The 18,137-nt window shown below is 47.6% G+C and overlaps 2 protein-coding genes and 1 pseudogene across 2 annotated transcripts; all 3 read left to right on the forward strand.

Annotated features, from left to right (window-relative positions):
- The first annotated feature begins 333 nt into the window (after nt 1-333).
- On the forward strand, nt 334-3,667 carry LOC133908382 (GDSL esterase/lipase At1g28600-like). Its single transcript, XM_062350379.1, has 3 exons — nt 334-929; nt 2,169-2,816; nt 3,267-3,667. Exons 1-3 carry the CDS (start codon nt 662-664, stop codon nt 3,473-3,475), a joined length of 1,125 nt encoding a protein of 374 aa, XP_062206363.1. The 5' UTR covers nt 334-661; the 3' UTR covers nt 3,476-3,667.
- A 163-nt stretch (nt 3,668-3,830) lies between these two features.
- Nucleotides 3,831-5,293, forward strand: LOC133905426 (probable long-chain-alcohol O-fatty-acyltransferase 5; annotated as a pseudogene).
- A 5,527-nt stretch (nt 5,294-10,820) lies between these two features.
- LOC133910010 (phospholipase A1-II 3-like) lies at nt 10,821-14,057 on the forward strand. Its single transcript, XM_062352532.1, has 2 exons — nt 10,821-11,654; nt 13,293-14,057. The coding sequence occupies exons 1-2, from the start codon at nt 10,971-10,973 to the stop codon at nt 13,923-13,925; spliced, it is 1,317 nt and encodes a 438-aa protein (XP_062208516.1). The 5' UTR covers nt 10,821-10,970; the 3' UTR covers nt 13,926-14,057.
- The last annotated feature ends 4,080 nt before the right edge of the window (nt 14,058-18,137 follow it).

Below are 18,137 nucleotides of genomic sequence, written 5' to 3' on the forward strand. Positions count from 1 at the left end.
CCCAGCGAAGGGCTAGAGTCCATGAACAACGGATCCGAAGGACAGCAAATCTGCATCACGCAAATCCGAAGGGCTAGAGTTCATTGTGCCTGTCTGCTCTTGCTGTACGCACGACACAGGTGGTCTTTTCATGCGAGGGACATGTGTGAAAACTGCCGGTACTACATTCTGTTTTGCTCGTGACCATCGTGTTGGTCACTTTGGGAGGTAAAAATGTCGTGAATGTTACTAGTAGTGTTCAATGCACAGAAATGTTCAGACGGAACAAGTGGAGCAGTATAACTGTGACTTTATCAGATAGTTCAGGCCTTCAGGGTTTCACAGGCATGCTGTATGCTTGTACTCCGTATTTATTTATGCATGGGGCAGTGCTCTGTCTGTTTCCTTCTCGATTGTATGTCCTTCAATCCTTGGATGGCTACCTGGCGATCTGGCGTCCATCCCTTCGCCTGCAAGCCTCAGTTTATGGGTGTGGAGCTCACCACAGACGCTCAACTAGAAATACCGGCTACCTACTGTGCGCTCCATTAGCCCATCTTGCTTACTGACACACAAACTTAAAGCCTTAAACCTGCGTACAATTCTCTGTGCTCTTAATCAGCTCCCTCTCTGATTCTTCGGAGTAGACTCGACACTCACTACTCACTAGCAGGTGTTTCCCATGAGGCTCCTGGGACACCATTGCTCGTCTTCGCTGGCACTGGCTGTGTTGTGGTCTCTCCTGGTTGTCCTTGCGGGCAGCAGCTCGCTGGCACTCGGCTGCTTCACGCGCATCTTCAGCTTCGGAGACTCGCTGACGGACACCGGCAACTACGTCCGCCTGACGGCGAACAACAGAAGTCCCTACGGTGCGCCGCCGTATGGGAGGACGTTCTTCGGCCGCCCCACCGGCCGCGCAAGCGACGGCCGCCTTGTCATCGACTTCATCGGTGAGCAAACTGCTTGCCTTTCATTTCGAGCATTTTACCAGCTTGCGCGTTTGGCATGAGCATTAGTGTGTGTCCAGTGTCCACTCGCGCCTTCCCTGAGCTGCTGCGTGCATTCTGCAATTAACGTTAGTTTTCCTGCCTCAAATATCCACTCTCTGTTCTATATTTACGTCAGTGTCGACTCCAAATTGCGTCCTATTATTCTCCAAGAATAGGGAGACCTTTGCGAACTGCCGAAATGCGCGCAAGTTTCTGCTTTCTAGTAAAAGAAAGAGAACGGATGTCTGAACTCATCATAACCCTCAAATGAACATTACTGATTTTTTTTTTAGGACCAAACGAGCATAAATGTCAGATTGCCATTCAAGTAACTCATGCAGCACAACTTAAGAAAGCTGAAATGAGTCTCCACATTTATATTTATATTTACTTATGCTTATGTCTTATAACGCATGACCTTTTAGTAATTCATGGCTTTTCGGTCCAGACTCACCGGAAAAGCATTTTAAAGCTGTTTTATTCCGTGACATGGTTGTTACAACTTACAAACCTATCTAACTAGTGCAATATTTGTATGTATTTGTGTGTTTGTATGTACATATATTTATATATACCCTGTGGCTGTGGGTGGCGTAGGTCCCTAGTGTGGCGCTTGTTGCAACTCACGAGAGTGATCGAGTACTGTCCTGTTCAGGTACAAGCGTTGTATGTGTGAACGTGCTCACTTTAATTCGGAGTAGTGGCGGCCATGGCCCCCTGAACTGTGCGTGTTTATGGTAGTCGATTTACGCACGATGAATTCAGAGGTAGCCCTTTCGCCTAGAGAGACAGTGAGTACAAGCTCCTGATCGTCCAAAAACTTGGGGTCAAGATCAGCCGCTGTACGTACGTCCAAGATTCTGTCATCAAACCCATCGCGCGCATAGTTGCAACTTGCAAGATGTTGCGTTGCATGTCATTGACCCATGGATGACATTCCAAAAAAAATGGCAGCTTGAGTTGAAGGCTAAAATCGATCGTTTACCTGCCTTTATTGCCACTTTCTGATAGTTTGTGCCGTGCGCATTTTAAGGCACATAGTAGTCACCGAAAGTGAAGTGTACCGTGCAAAGGAAGCCGTGATCGTCTCCTTCACGCACACCGTGTAACTGCTACCGAATCGTGTGCAATGTAGCTATTCTATTCTATCAACGCACTGTAGCTAGCTAACTTCGGTGCTTATTGGTATGTGCGTTGCAGCGGAGGAGTTTGGGCTGGCGAACGTGACGGCCATCCAGGCGGGCTCGGCGCCCGAGGACTTCCAGCACGGCGCCAACTTCGCCATCATCTCGGCCACCGCGAACAACGGCTCCTTCTTCGCCGGCAACGGGATGGACATCACCCCCTTCTCGCTCGACACGCAGATGCTCTGGTTCAGGGGCCACCTCCGCCAGCTCGCGCAGGCGCAGCAGAACGGCAGCGTCGACGCGCTGCTGGGCGGCGCGCTGGTGGCGCTGGGCGAGATCGGCGGGAACGACTACAACTTCGCGTTCTCGCGGGGCGTGCCGCGGGAGAAGGTGCGCGCGTTCGTGCCGGCCGTGGTGGACAAGCTGGCGGGCGCGGTCGAGGAGCTGATCGTGATGGGGGCGCGGGTGTTCGTGGTGCCCGGGAACCTGCCCTTCGGGTGCGCCCCGCTGTACCTGCAGCGGTTCCGTGCCAACGGCTCGTGGTGGGACTACGACTCCAAGACGGGGTGCCTGGCGTGGTTCAACAGGTTCGCCGAGTACCACAACCGGGTGCTCACCGCGCGGCTCGACGGCCTCCGGCGGCGACACCCGGACGTCACCATCGTCTACGCCGACTGGTACGGCGCCATGATGAGCATCTTCCAGGCCCCCGGGAAGCTAGGTACGTCCCACGTCATACCTGTGCGTGCAGTCGTATCGACCGTGCGCCGCGCGCTTCTTCTCTTTTTGGCGCTGTTTGTTGCGACGGCGACGGCGCACCAATCAGCGTTCTACCTTTGTCGATTTGTTTGGTACATGGACGGTAGACCCCGTTCCACTGGAAAGACTGTAGGGCAAGCACAGCACCCACAGGGACACAGGGTACAGAGCTACAGGCCAGATAAGCAGCACCAGCAGCAAGCCAGCAGAGCACGTCGTGTCGTGGGCTCGTGGCCAGTTTGCCAATCGTATTTGAGCCTTTGGGTTCACGCGCAACTATGGGCCCCAACTTCACTACCCGACCACTTTTGGGCTTTACGTCCACACAACTGTTGTCAACTGAAAAATTGCGCCTGTGAAAAATTGCAATTTTTCGAAGGGTGACGCTGGAACTGCTGCTTCAATTATGCAGGGATCACCAACGCTTTGCTAACCTGCTGCGGGAACCAGAAAGTGGAGTGCGGCAGGCCTGGCTGCCCCGTCTGCGACGACCCATCGACGTACGGGTCGTGGGACGGGACGCACCCGACGGAGGCGGTGTACAAGGTGATCGCCGACGGGGTGCTGCACGGGCCGTACGCGTCCCCTGTTCCTCTCGCCAAGACTTGCCCTCCCAGCTGAGGAAACCTCTGCCCGCTCTGCTGATTCTTAAAAGATCCATTCTTTTAAAAGCTGTAGAATAATGATAACATCTTTATCGTGTATTTACTCCTAAGTACGGCATAAGTATAAGCTCGTCTCAGAATAATGGTAAGGTTCGCTTCAGAAGGAAATAAAGATAAGGCTTACACTTTACAGCTCCCATGTAGAGAAGAAAAACATCAATGCCCTCCTCTGATGATTTACTGATCATAACCTAAGAATTGGGTTCGTGCAGACATTTATCCTCGCATGAAAGCTCTTGCATAAGAAACATCACGCCAACCACCCCCTGAAGGCATAGTTTTTGCATGAGAAGTCAGTGCTACCCTCGCTTAGGAGTTTCGATACCATGACCATGTTGCGTTTTTCTCATTGCCGTCACGGTATTTTCGTGAGCAATGGCGCGCTCCTGGGTTCATGTGTGCCTCACGTATCCCAGTTTCCCACGATTCCTTCCAACTTGCTCTGTATCCTGGCATCGCTCTGCCGCGATCCACATGAGCCCGCACCGCAGAATTGACGTGGACCAATTCTCTCGTGTGTCAATGACGACGTCACCGGTAACATTACGTCAAAGAATCTCTCCGCACCACGCCACACATCTTCCTACCTAGGGCGCACGTATTTATACATGATACATGTTTCCATCCCAATCAGGACCCTTATCGGCTGATCGATCACCAGGCCGTGCATTTTGCAAGGCCTTGAGGCACGGACGTTGAGGCAAGAACCGGATCCGATTAATGACAGGCGCCGGCGTGCACTGTACTCACGCTCCAGCCATGCAAGACCTCGGCCAGCCCACGATGGAGTCGGAGTTGAGGGCGCTCGCATGGGCGACGATCCTCACCCCGGCGTGCGCAGTGTACGCGCGGTTTGCCTCTCGCCGCCTCCGGCCGGGCCTCCCGCGCCTGGCCGCGCTCTTCCCGACGTTCCCCCTGTTCGTCTACCTGCCGTGCATGTTCAACTCCCTCCACCTCCGTCTCTTCTCAACGTTCTTCCACACCTGGCTCGCGATCAACAAGCTCATCCTCCTCGCGCTCGACCTCGGCCCGCTCCAACCCAGCCTCCCTCTCCTGCCGTTCGTCCTCTGCGCCAGCCTCCCCATCAAGGTCCGTCTCGACCAGAAGCCCACCAAGCATTCAACGTCAGCGCCGCCGCTGCCACCTGTCGCCGATCAACTTCTTCAAGCCCTGCGCCCGCAGCGTCCTCCTCCTCAGCTGCTTCGCCGCGGTATACCCTTTGCACGGAGTGGCTCCCGCTCTAAGCCCTCCACTATCTCTATTGCATCCAGATGACCAGATCTTCCTCACGTTCGACCTCGTCCTCTCCTCCGCCGCGCTCGTCTCGGCGGCGCTACTGGGCACGAGCATGGAGAGGCAGTTCAGCGCGCCCCTCGCCGTCACGTCGCTGAACGACTTCTGGGGCCGGCAGTGGAACCTGATGGCCGTGGACCTCCTCCGTGCTCGGCGTTCCTCATGTCGGGCCTGCTCCACGAGCTCCTGTACTGATACATGACGCTGCAGCAGCCCAGGGGCGAGATTCTGCTCTTCTTCATGTTCCACGGTGTGTCCCAGATCGCCGAGCGGTGGGCCAGGGCGGCCGCCCAAGGCGGCGGTGTACCTCATCGTCAGCTTCTTCATGGTGATCACCATATCGGAGATGTTCTTCGGGCCGTTCGTGAGTGTGAGCACGGACGTACGCCTGACGGAGGAAACCAGGGCGATGGTGGAGTTGGTGTGGAGCACCGCGACAAATCTGCTCCGTCCGTTTGGGGTGGTTGCATTTTCAAACTAGAGGCCTGTATGCCAGATTTCGTTCCGGCCGTCAGATTGATTTACGGATGGCACGTAGCATCAGTGCGTGAACGTATACAGGTGTACATATATGCTTGGTGCAAATTGGTGGCCAGGTTGGTTGCTAAATAACGTGTTGCCACATAATGCAACAAGGACCATATTTTTACCTTGTGATTGGTCAAGGGCAGACTTAGCACTTCTGTCCTGATGAACCAAGGAATCTGATACCTGTTAGCACATGTCTACATTTGATCCTGCATGTGTGTTGATTTTATCGTTAAATTGTTTGAAATGGTTGCATTAGTTGTGAACAATAGCGTGGCTGAAACAATTTACAAAATAGACACCCGGTTTGAGATATAAGGGCACATACTATGTAAGGTGGCTAGGCAGTAAGCAGAAGTGCCTAATAAAATAGAATATTGCTACGTCATTAAACTTGTAGAAAAATCCTTCTCTCACATACAAATGAGTGTTTAAAAAGGTTCAACCAGCTTGTTAGCGTATTTTAAGCACATGAAGCAAACTTAAGCACATCTTTCTCCCTACAAACACCCACTTCATGTGACATGGCATAAATAAGCCAGTTTGCTTCCATGATGCACTGAGTAGAGTAGTAATTGTAATCTAATTGTTTACATTTCTTAAGATATGTTAGGTCTAGAGGTGGTATATGGCTTCGTCATTAGTAAAATATACCGCATATGTCATCGTATCTATTTGTCGGAGGATTAACTCCTGTCGCAGGGATCCCGAGAGACCCCTTTTTAAAGATTCGGCCAGGGAGATGATCCTGAATAAGTTCGTCGGAGAAATAAATGGAAGTGGAAGTAAATGCAACGGCCGGTGGTGGGGGATGATCGACCTAGTGCAAAGGGAAGTAAATACACCGGAGTTTAGACAGGTTCGGGCCGCACGGGAGCGTAATACCCTACTCCTGTATGGATGCAATAACTTACCCTGAGGGGGATCCCTCAGGGATATATCTGGTTACAAGGATATATTGTCTAACTAAGAGCTTGAGGCTCCTTGTTCTAGCTCTGCTCAGGCTTGCTTGCAATGTTTTCGTCTGAGTGTGGCACGGTCGACTGCTTGGGCTTGTCTTTTTTCCAATTGTTCTCTCCTCCAGTATTTCAATCCCATCTCCCCTTCTTTCTGTATGCCGATCCTTTTATGCACTCGCCGGCCACAACATATCCGAACGGGAAGGAAGGGCACAAGTTCCAAGACGCCACGACTGAGAAAGGCATCATCATTTCCTCTGGACGAAGTGACAGGGGCGGTGGAAAAACGCGGCGCGCGTCCGGTCACTCATCACTGTGGACGCCCTGGCGACGGGCGCCGTTGAGAGGGCCCACCGGGCAGCCACAGAGGCACCCGGCGTGCCCGCCCTGTCTTGTCCCTCTGCCACGGCAGGGCGGCAGGCGGAACGCCTTGATCCTGGTAACGTTATCCCGAGATACACCGGATGATACGGGACGGGACCCGTGCAATTAATGGCCCCACGCCTCTCTGCCAAAGCATGGCAGGGACTGACACTGCGGCGGGAGCAGTTGGGAATGTCAGGCCGCGCACGCCCATTAAATACGGCCTCGGACCTCTGACTGGTTGACACTCCATCGGCGGGCCCCTCGGGGGCCCTTCTGGGTCGTCGGGGCACCGAGTGCTCGGGGGTACTGTTCACCTCCCCGATCACTCTCTCCCGAACACTCTCGCACGAACCTTCGGGGAACCGAGTGCTCAGGGGCTGCCACGTGCAACCCCGAGCACTCTCTCCCGAGCACTTTTGCACTGACCCTCGGGGAACCGGGCGCTCGGGGGCTGCCGCACGCAGCCCCCCGAGCGCTCTCTCCCGGAACTTAGCTCTTCTGATCGTCGGGGGACTAGGGTGCTCGGGGGCGACCGGGCACCTCCCCGAGCACTTTCTTCCCGGTACTTGAACTCTGCGGGTCATCGGGGAACTGGGGTGCTCGGGGACCAGAGGCTGTGGCCCCGAGCTCCTTCTCCCGAAACTTAGATTTTCCTCATCCAGCCGGAGGGACCTCGCGGGTTGGTGACACGTGATGGATGGCTGGCCTGGCCTTGAGACTCAGGGACCCCCGGTTCCTGATACACCGACACTATTGGTTATGCGAACAAAATTGTCATCTTCTACTCTTTTTATCCGATTATTCAACATAATAAATTATCTAAAAACAATGAATTCTAGAAATCATAAAATTCTATTTTAAAAATCACAATTTTCTATTTTAAAATCACAAATTTCTAAAAACAAATAATTTAAATGGATGACATGAACCTATTACTACAATTGCAGCATTCAAAATCATAACTCTGCACAGGAACATATTGCCCTTTAGCTATCGCATGTTGGACAGGACGACATGAAGTTATGGCCCTTTCATTGAACAACACAGAAAGGGTGTCATGTTAATCCAGAGCCACAATAGCATGCCACGTCAACCTACTGCCAGTTAGAAGTCTGATAGGTTCCTATCACCCTTACAATTTGTGATAAAAACCTATTATTGCTACTTTAAAAATGGACACATATTTTTCTAAAATTTTAAAAATGGAAATATAAAAATAAAAAATCCTCTCCCTAGTCCCACAAGCGTTCTAGGTAGTACAAGTCAGCCAACCTGCGGCACAATGGTATCCTGAAGTCCAAAGGACTCCCACAGCCGCCGAAGTCGTTGCGTTTCAGTCACAGGTGGCCCATTAGCAAGCCAGTCGTAAGCCTGGTGTCGATGTCTATGATTAATTTTTATATTCCAAAGTTTCAAATTTAGAAATTTGAGATGCCTATTTGAAAAAATAGCATGAACAGATGTCTATCCCCAATTGAAAGGGCTACATGTGCTTGTCGTGCCTTCCAACGAGTGACATGTTTAAAAAATAAATATGTCGTTTTTTCTAACGGGTGATAGGTTAAAATATAAAAATACAACATTTCATTGTTCTCAAAATTTAAAACACTATGTAAATGGTAATATAAATTTCTAAAAATAAATTATGGTGTACATGATGCTACCATCTAGCTCTCATAAAAAATTTAGCTCAAAAAGTTAATTGCACAATGAGAAACAAAAAAGATGTACATGTAACATTTTGGGCCGAAATATTTGTGAGAGCTGGATGATAGCATCATCTACACCATAATTGTTTAGAATTTTTTATAAATATTTACATAGTATTTTGAATTTTAAGATTAATAGAATATTGTATTTTTATTTTTTACCATGTCATCACTTGGAAGGCCTATAGGTTTATTTCTTATACCTGTCATTGTTGTAAGGGCGACAAGTAGTTATCACACTTCTAATAGACGACAAATGTCTATAGGTGCTATTTTTCATATTGGACGTCTAAAATTGCTAAATTTTAAAAAATAAAAATAAAATAAAAAAATCACTGCTAAAAAAGGCATATCAATGTCGATTATAAAATAGCTCCACTATCGGTTTTTCAACCAGCACTGATGACTATCAGTACCGGGTTGGGCACCGGCACAGTAACTCGATATCAGTATCGGTTCGAGCTACGAATCGACATTGATGGTATTTTTAAAAAATAAAAAGAAAAGAAAAGGATGACCTGCGGGCGCGGCACCGCCGCACCCGCTCGTCACCGGGGTTGCTTGACCACGCGCGCCCTACAGAGAAAAATGTGGCTGCACGAAGGCCGCCGCCACAGAACCGTCGCACACGCATGCAAGCTGAGCCTGAGCCCCCGCCAGCCCCGGGCTCACCGTGCACGACCGAGCTCCCTCCACTGCCCGCAAGCTCGCCTGCACATCATATCGAAGATGATGGGATGGGATGGGAACAAATCAAGGTATACCATTACCACCACCAGCAAATCCAATCCAATCTAATCCAGTCTAATGAATTGCTAGGAGACGACAAGAAGAGAGAGATTGGGTACTCACATCTTATCGGAGGGGAAGGCATCGATAGGGGATTGGAGCCGAATCCACCCTGCAACTCCAGCACCACCCGCTCTTCCTCTGTAGAGAACATGCAGTCGTTGTTGTAAAAATGTTGATTGCATCAACATCATGATCAACCATGCACAAAATACAGGTGATAACAAATTAATCAACGCAAAGCTCTGCACTAGTGGATAGATAATGAGGGATGAATCGGGATCAATGTAGCCTAAACCCAAGTAAATACTAAACACCCAGCACAAAATGGCCACTCGAGAAAGCCAAGTGTTGTGGGACCCTTCCACACCGCCTCCCTTGTCATCGCGTCCCTCCTACCGCCCCACCGGCGAGCGCCGCAGGTGCTCGAGCCATCGCCTGCCAACCCAGAGCAAAACGCAACACGATCCTGCAGGAGAAGTGTTCCAAGAGAGAGGGCAATGGGGCGAAGCAGGAGTGAGGGAGGGAGGGAGAGGAAGAGATAAGGTGGAGAGAGACGCTGTCAGCCGAATGGACTCTACGACAGCCAAAACACGATTTAAGAAAATTTTAGATCTAGTTACTTTCAATGGCGGTTGTAGCTGGAATCGGCACTGATAGTCGACTATCAGTGTCGGTTCATGTTACCAACCGGTGCTAATGTATCAGTACCGGTTTTTAACACCTCGATCACTGTTCGGGTGCAGGAGCTTAAGAACTAGCACTGATACATCTTCAGTGGTGATTTTTATACAACCGACACTGATGTGCTATTATTTTTATCAGTTCTGTAATAGTGTATCAGTCGTGAAGAGGTCGTGAAGAGGCAGGAGGATCAAGTGGAAGTGGCGAATGATATCATGAAAGCTTGAAGAGATTAGAGCCAGTCACTTGATTTCGTTTGCATCGATCTTTTGGTTAGAGGTTGTTTGACTTTGAATACAACCAACTCTAGCTAGCTATATCTATCCCACTAATGTTGTTAGCATGGTACACATACCGCAGAGTGTGAGTGACGTGCATGAGACATGCACGAGAGCAGGTGTTGCAACATTGACAGTGAGTGTCTTCATAACACAAAAATTATTTTACAATGGTTTAAATTATTTTCTTCGCCTACAAGAGCTATATTTCTCATAGCTGAAATTTATAAATTTTTGCTAAAAACGGTTTTTATGAAAGTTGTTTACGATTTTTGGCTTTTGGTTATTGGTTTTTACGATAATTGTTTAGATTTTCAGTAAAAAAAGAAAATTCACTCTAAGCCAACAGCTTGTAATTAATTTCATTAGACCCTAGATTTTTTAACTTTTTAAAAAACAACAATAAACTAGCCTATTTATTTTTCTTTTTGACTTCTAAAAACAAAAGCTAACCATAAGCTAAAACAAATATGCAAAGCTCTATTAACGTTTTCTAAGCACGCAAGCAGAGCCTATGACGCCACTGTGACTCTCGCTTCGAGATTCGCAGCTTCTGCATTCCTCTTTATGTACAAAATTTATTGTATGTAAGGATCCTCGCTCAAGGCATGCACACTGTGAGAGCTAGCTAGGCCATCGTCATTTGGTCCGTGAGAAATGGAATTTTGTTTTTTTTCAAAAATAAATGTACCGGGTTAAATTTTTTTTTGTCTCGTGTGCATATTCCTTCCTTGATTCTCACTTTTCCCTCCATCTGTTGTTTTCCCTCCATCTGCAGCACGCTGCACAGTACACACCCTGTAGCTCTGCCATTCACATGCATCTCCATTCTCCAGAGCTCCATAATGCACCAGTTGCGAGCAGAAGTTGCCAAAATGCACCATCTGTTTCGCTTTCTCCTCGCCTCCATACTGGTAGTGGTAGCCACCACTCTCCCTGGCGCGGCCGTTGCCAAGAGATCATGGGCTGAGCTCAGCGGCAAGGGCAACTGGGGCGGCCTCCTGGACCCGCTCGACGTCGACCTCCGCCGCGCCATCATCCGCTACGGCGAGCTGGCGCAGGCGACGTCTGACGCGTTCATCAGCGACCCGGCGTCCCCCTACGCCGGCGCGTCGCGGTACGCGCCCGGCGCGTTCTTCCGAAAGGCGCAGGTGCCGGCCGACCCGGACGCGTACCGCGTCACGAGGTTTCTGTACGCGACGTCGAGCGCGCGCGTCCTCGACGCCTTCATGACGCGGCCCGCGCCGCCCGGCGCGTGGAGCGCGGAGTCCAACTGGATGGGGTACGTGGCCGTGGCTACGGATGCCGGGGCCGCGGCGCTGGGGAGGCGGGACATCGTGGTGGCGTGGCGAGGGACGAAGCGGGCGGTGGAGTGGGCCAGTGATCTGGACATCACGCTGGTGCCGGCCACCGGCATCGTCGGCCCGGGGCCTGGGTGGTCTCAGCCGTCGGTGCACAGGGGGTTCCTGTCCGTGTACGCGTCCAAGAATTCTACGTCGCGGTTCAACAAACAAAGCGCCAGAGAGCAGGTAAACTAGCTTTGACTCCTTTCACTGCTTCCTTGTCCTTCCATGGCAATGGAGAAGGCATTTGACATGGTCTTCAAGTTATCTGACTGCTAATTTTCTCCTGCTTTTCATGAAGTATATTGTTACAAACTAGTACACTGGCAGCTAGTGTTATCAGTAATACTACCTTTGTTTTTGTTTACTTATCATCAATTTTTTACTGTAGTAATTTTGATCTTATATTTTTTCTGCGAAAAATTTACGAATACTTAAAAATATCTAATACTAATAAAGTATATTTCATGATGAATCTAATAATACGAAAGTTTTAGTTATTTCTATATCTTTTATAAAAAAGTAAGATCAAAATTACTACAGTAAAAATATGTGTCAAGTAAAAAAACGGAGATAGTATTTTAAGAAGCGTACAAAATAGGAGCACACTGATTATATGTTGCAGATCACATCGTTCCATGTGAGCTGTACTGTACTCGAATGTGCTGATGTGCCACTTTGGCGCCATTCGTTCGCACAATTGCATGAGGATAGGTCAAATGTTGGACTTTTCTGCCTCGTCTCAACTAAGGTAGAATGTGACAGTACATACAGCTAGCTACTGGTAGTATGGTTTTAAAGTCTTTTTTTAATTGTTTCTGTTATAAGTCTAGAAGAGAGAAGTCAATCAAACGAGTTTGCTGAAAAGTGATTTATAGAGAAGCAAGAAGTTAGAAGTCTGTTTCTAAGGAAATAAATTAGAAGCTAAGAAATTAGCTGAGAGTAACTTTTTTAGAAGTAGTGTGTCGAGAAGAAAAAAATATTGTAAAATTCAACAGCTAAAATCCAAAAACATCTTTTCAGAAGAAAAAAACATAACTTTTCAGAAAAATCAGAAACAAAAACCCAAACAACAGACCATAAAAATAACGACATTGGTATTTACAGATAGCATGAAAACTGCAGTGTGCACAGCGACAGGTTTCAGAGTTCCACACACTGTAGGGAATTGGCAAATGATTTGGCACTTTATTCTCCATTGTACAAGTGGTGTTGATAGGGAAAATTGTTTTTTTTTCTAGGGTAGGAGAGCCGTAGAATATGTTAGGAAAATCTAATGTGCATAGGAGTTTTCGAAGGGCCTGTATGCTACAGTTTTTTTATCTAAAATTTTTAAAAGTAATTTTGTAACTGGATTTTTTAAGTAAACTCTATTTAGAAAGTGAATTAGAGTAAATTGATTTTTTATTCTTAACATCTAATTAATTTCAAATGATTATTTCTATATAATCACTTTATGAGTTAAAAATTTCAAACTGCCGTCTAGGAAAGCTTGAACCAATAACGCGATATTATCTGAACCGAGTCGAATTAATGATAGGAGAAACGGCAAAGCAGCCATAATTGAAGGAAAAGATGTAGTGGTACTACAACTTTGCTTCTAAAAAAAAAAAAAAAAGTAGTACTACTTTCCTTCGTCAATTGGGCTGGGCCAAACATCCCAGTGGCTCATTCTATGTTCACATTTGGAAGCCCAACCTAACGTGACAGCCCAACTTTCATAGCCTTCCCGTTTTCTTCATGCAATCTTTTCAACTAGTTTCCCAAGTGCGTGCTGTTTTCCTGAAGGGCATTCTCAAATGAACTCCAAATTAATCTACGCAGGTGTTGGCTGAAATCAGAAGACTACTGGACGCATACAAGAACGAGAAGTGCAGCATCACGTTAACCGGCCACAGCCTCGGCGCCGCGCTCTCCACGCTCAACGCCATCGACATCGTGGCCAACGGCTTCAACGCCCGCGCCGCCTCGCCGTCCAACGACACGGGCACGGTGCCCGTCACCGCCGTCGTCTTCGGCAGCCCGCGCGTCGGCGACGATCAGTTCAAGAAGGCCTTCGACTCGACGGTCGGCGTGAGGCTGCTCCGCGTCCGCAACGCACCGGACATCGTCCCCACAGTCCTGCCGTCCGCGTTCTACAAGGACGTCGGCGTGGAGCTCCTCGTGGACACGCTCAAGTCGCCGTACCTCAAGAAGCCGGGCCCGGGCCCCTCCGCGTGGCACAACCTCGAGTGTTACCTGCATGGCGTCGCGGGAACACAGGGCGCCGGCGACGGCGCTGGGTTCGGTCTGGAGGTGGACCGCGACGTGGCGCTGGTGAACAAGGAGGTGGACGCGCTCGTGGACGAGTACCCCGTGCCTGCGGCGTGGTGGGTGGAGAGGAACAGGGGCATGGTGAAGGACGCGAGCGGGCGTTGGGTCCTCCAGGATCACGAGGAGGGTAACCTTGCGATGTGATGAGTTTTGGTGGCTTTAGGAATCTAAATTCTAAGCTTCAGCTTCTTGAAATATATTTTCCTACGAAAATAATGGATAGAATGGGAAGGGAAAAAATTTGTAGGATTGAGAATGGTGTCTACAGAGAGTAAATATGCGTATCATAAATTTCATTCTAAACTGATGATTTTATCCTATTATAGTTACCCAACATATCTCAAAACTAAAGCGTAAACGAAACATGAGAGAAACAAGCTACTATAAAGACCACTAAGAAATCATGACTCATAGTTAGAATTGAACGCTATGTTTCATTGAAATCCAATCCATATGTCATCACATGTAAAAGCTTGCAAGTTGAAAAACGAACACGCAGATCCAAATTGATAGACTTCAGATGAAGAAATTCTCTTAGTTGATAATTCAGAGGTAAGTGAATTTAAGACCACTTGTATATATTTGTATGTGAATTTTATGCCCTTAGCAATAAAAAACAACTTCAACAATAGATAAAATTTTAGTCCTTAAGTAAAAACAAAAATCATAACAAAAAAAAAAACTCATAATAAAGCAAGAGAGGTAAAAGAAAGAAACTAGAAGGAGATGAACATGAGCATTAGGAGAAACATGCACTTCATTTCTAGCAAATGTCAGCCCTCTTTTTGACACATTACAAGATTGTTTCCTCACAAGAAGCTCTCATCTATTACAAAGGCTAAACTCCTCTCTCCTTTCCTCTAAAACCCTAGCATACAAACTCAAATGGATGGTTCAAACCTCTTCTATAGTACTACCCCTCTATTTATAGGTCTAAGGAGGTTACTTAGCTCTTAAGCTTTCTTGTTCCCAAAATACATATCTCTTCCACTAGCATTCTAACTACCATAGGGGTATTTTGGTCTATTTTTCGCTTCATCCATCGAACGGTCGTGGCGCCTTCACGACTTAGCTTTGCCTTGACACAAGCTTCGCGATGATGCAACACGCACTATATCATTCCACGGATTTGAGACCAAACAACGAAACCGCCTTGCACGCTTTGAAAAATGTGAATCACTGCCATTTGCTTTCACCTCAAGCAAGCATCCCGATGTTGACACGTGTACTCCATCTTGTAATCTTGATCATTGACAAATCTCTCCCGCTGCTAATCCTTCGGCCCACCCTATCACCTGTACCGACATCCCCTTCGCTTGACTTTATCAACATGTCATCCTCATCCATCTTCTCATATTTTGCTTGACCTCCATGTGCACAGTTAAATCACCCTTTACTCCGTCCGGGCTCCTTGATAGTCCGGCATCAAGCACTCCGCTTGGCCCTGATCATTCTGCCGTCGACCGTCAAGTTGCATCCATTACCTACATATCATGAGACACACAAACACATTTCTCCAACTCCAGCTCTAATTAGTCTAAAATCAAAATTCTGAATCGAAATCACGTCCCAACAAGGATCGTGAACACCGGATATTTGAACTTTAACTTAGGTACCCAGAAGTTCCAGACAATGAAACTTTTGGGTTCAATCCGGACAGGGGCTCTCTATTTCAGTTTTCCCATGACACCGAAAGTTCCAGTTTTAGACCAGAAGTTCTGGGTTGGCTGCCGAAACTTAACTCCGGAAGCTCCGGCGAGACAAAAACTCTGAACACCGGCTATTCAACCGAAAGTTCTATGTTTGGAATGTGACAGCCTAAAATCTTTGAACCTGTCATTAAGCTTTAATAAGCATCATTTGCATCATAATTAAGGTTTTGAGTAAGGAATTGAGTGCATTCAAACTCAAACAAGAATTGTTAAATTTAATAATAAATGATGCATTGTGAAGGAACTCAAAAATTTTCTATGCAACATAGGGTTTGAAGTAATTTTATAAATTAGTCCAAGCCATTTAAATAATATTAGTGAATTTTCTTGATTTTTTGGGAATTAAATTGGAGCCTTAAAAATCATTGCAAGTTGCAAAAGATTGCAAATTTGGGGAATTTTAATTTTAAATTGACTCAGGTTTTATGGGTCAAACAAATCAAAATAGCTTGCACATGAATTATAGTTTCACAAAAACTTTGTCTCGCACTTTTTGGACCACAGGAAGATTTGTTTTTGAGTTGGAGATTGGAGGGAGATCATTTTCTTTCGGTCGGTCATTATTCACCGTGGCCCACTCGTCATCCTCGCGCTCTCAGCCTCTCTGCTCTTTGTCAACGCGGTTGTTGACTGTGAGGCTGACAATCAAGCCACACCATCAAGTCATGCCATCGAGCGACTTTCAAGGACGTCGATTGCTGCCCTTATCCCCTCCCCCTCGGTCTCTCTCTCACTCTCTCCCTCACACCTCTCTCTCTCTCTCTCTCTCTCTCTCTCTCTCTCTCTGTGTGTGTGTGTGTGTGTGTGTATGTGTTCCGTCTCTCACTCCGTCGAGCAGAAGTAGAGCACGCGTAGCACCGCACCAACACAAATCCGCTGCACCCCGATGCTATCCCTCAAGACTGAGGCGCAAGGATCCTAGAAGGAAGGTCACAGAATCTTTCCCCGAGCCTCCGTGCTGGTTTCCTCTTCTCTCCGAGCCAGATTCGGTGTGCAGGCCCCTTCTAGTTCTACACCAGCACCTTCCCTTCGCCTCTCACCGACGAGCCACCACGTCGCTGCTCCGCTTCCCAAATCGACCCCTTGGTGAGCTTCCCCGTGACACTTTGAAGCTTTCACACGCGTCCTTTCACTTTCGGCCTGTCGCCAGCGCGTTCATCCATGGTGGCCAAGCCGCCGCCGCATCTCACCGCATGCCATTGGCCAAGCCGCCGTCAGGCCCTCAGCCTAGGAATCCACTGTCCAATTTCCCCGTAGCACGCCGTAGCCCACTGGCTCCTCGTTTAGCTGAAGCCCGCACTCCTCCGCCCTGTCCTCGTGTGTGTGCCACCACCACCGTGCCGCCGCTGTGACGTGCCATCGCCGGCTACCTTCAGGCCATTGCCACCATCCACCTGTACCCTAGATAGGTTCCTCGTGTCGCGCTGGTTCCATTGGTGTCCTCGGCCGGCCAAAACACGCCGCCGTTCGCCGTCGGCGTGATATCCCGTGCGCCGGCGAGGTGCCGACCATGGCCCGTAGGCCATTTTGACCGGAGTCAAGCACACGAGCCCGCTGTAAGCCTTTGTGGTTAGCCTGTCTTGGGTGTAAAAAGTATTTAGGGCTTTTTAAATCAGTTAAATCGGAGAAATGCAAAATTGATTTATTGTTCAATTGATAATTCGACTGAAACTTGTAAAATGCATAGGAAATTAAATATTGCTTCGAAAATTATGAAACCAATTTTATTAGGTTCATATGATTATGCTATACATATTAAAAATACTAGGATCCACGGAGTATGTACTGGTAATTCTTTAATTAATGAAATATGTTTAAAATTCATTAATTAATGACTAATTATTGGTAAGTCCAAAATTGATGAAACCAATGTTATTAATCTTCGTGTTTTATGTAATATTCAATAAAAATATTTACCCTCATGCTAAGCTTAATTAAATTTCTAATTAGGTTTAAGCTTTTTTAAGCTTAATTAATTCGGGAAATTAGTAAATGATTAGCACTAATCTCACTTGAGGAATCATTAATGCTTTAACACTCGTGCCATGATGCATTGCATCTCCACTTTGGTCATACACTGTGGAACATCTTTTATTGCATGTCATCATACTCATTTCGATGCAGTGTCATCTGTATTTAGAAAACGACTCAGGGAAGCACTAGGCAAGTACATATCAAATCTCTCCTATGTTTTGGTGAATAGTTGGTCAACCTGTTAGATTTTGCTATATGTCGTAGATGCATGTGATAAGGAGTTGATGTCGGGAATTGGGTAGAACCTATTTGTTGCATCGTACCTACCTTGATGAAGTTATTAATCCTGATCCTTGTAACCTGGGTATTTTCATGACATGATGCAACTTAAAAGTGATGCGGCAATTCCTTAGCCTTGCATAGGTCATCGGAAAAAGTCAAGCAATGGATGTCACCGTCGTTCGCGAGCTGCAGGAATTTCAATTACAGTTACAAAGAAATGATATGTTGGGTTGATGAGTTGGGAAAATTGAGACGAGATGTGAGTGGGTGCTAGGGGTAGTTCGGGAGAGGAGACCCAGGTGGCATAGACCGCTTGCATCATTTAAGCACCGTCCGTGGTGTCATTTGGCTTAAGCACTTTCCGTACTTCCACATGTCGATCTACTAG

The sequence above is a fragment of the Phragmites australis genome, chromosome 2, assembly GCF_958298935.1.
Source record: "Phragmites australis chromosome 2, lpPhrAust1.1, whole genome shotgun sequence".
Classification (NCBI taxonomy): Eukaryota; Viridiplantae; Streptophyta; class Magnoliopsida; order Poales; family Poaceae; genus Phragmites; species Phragmites australis.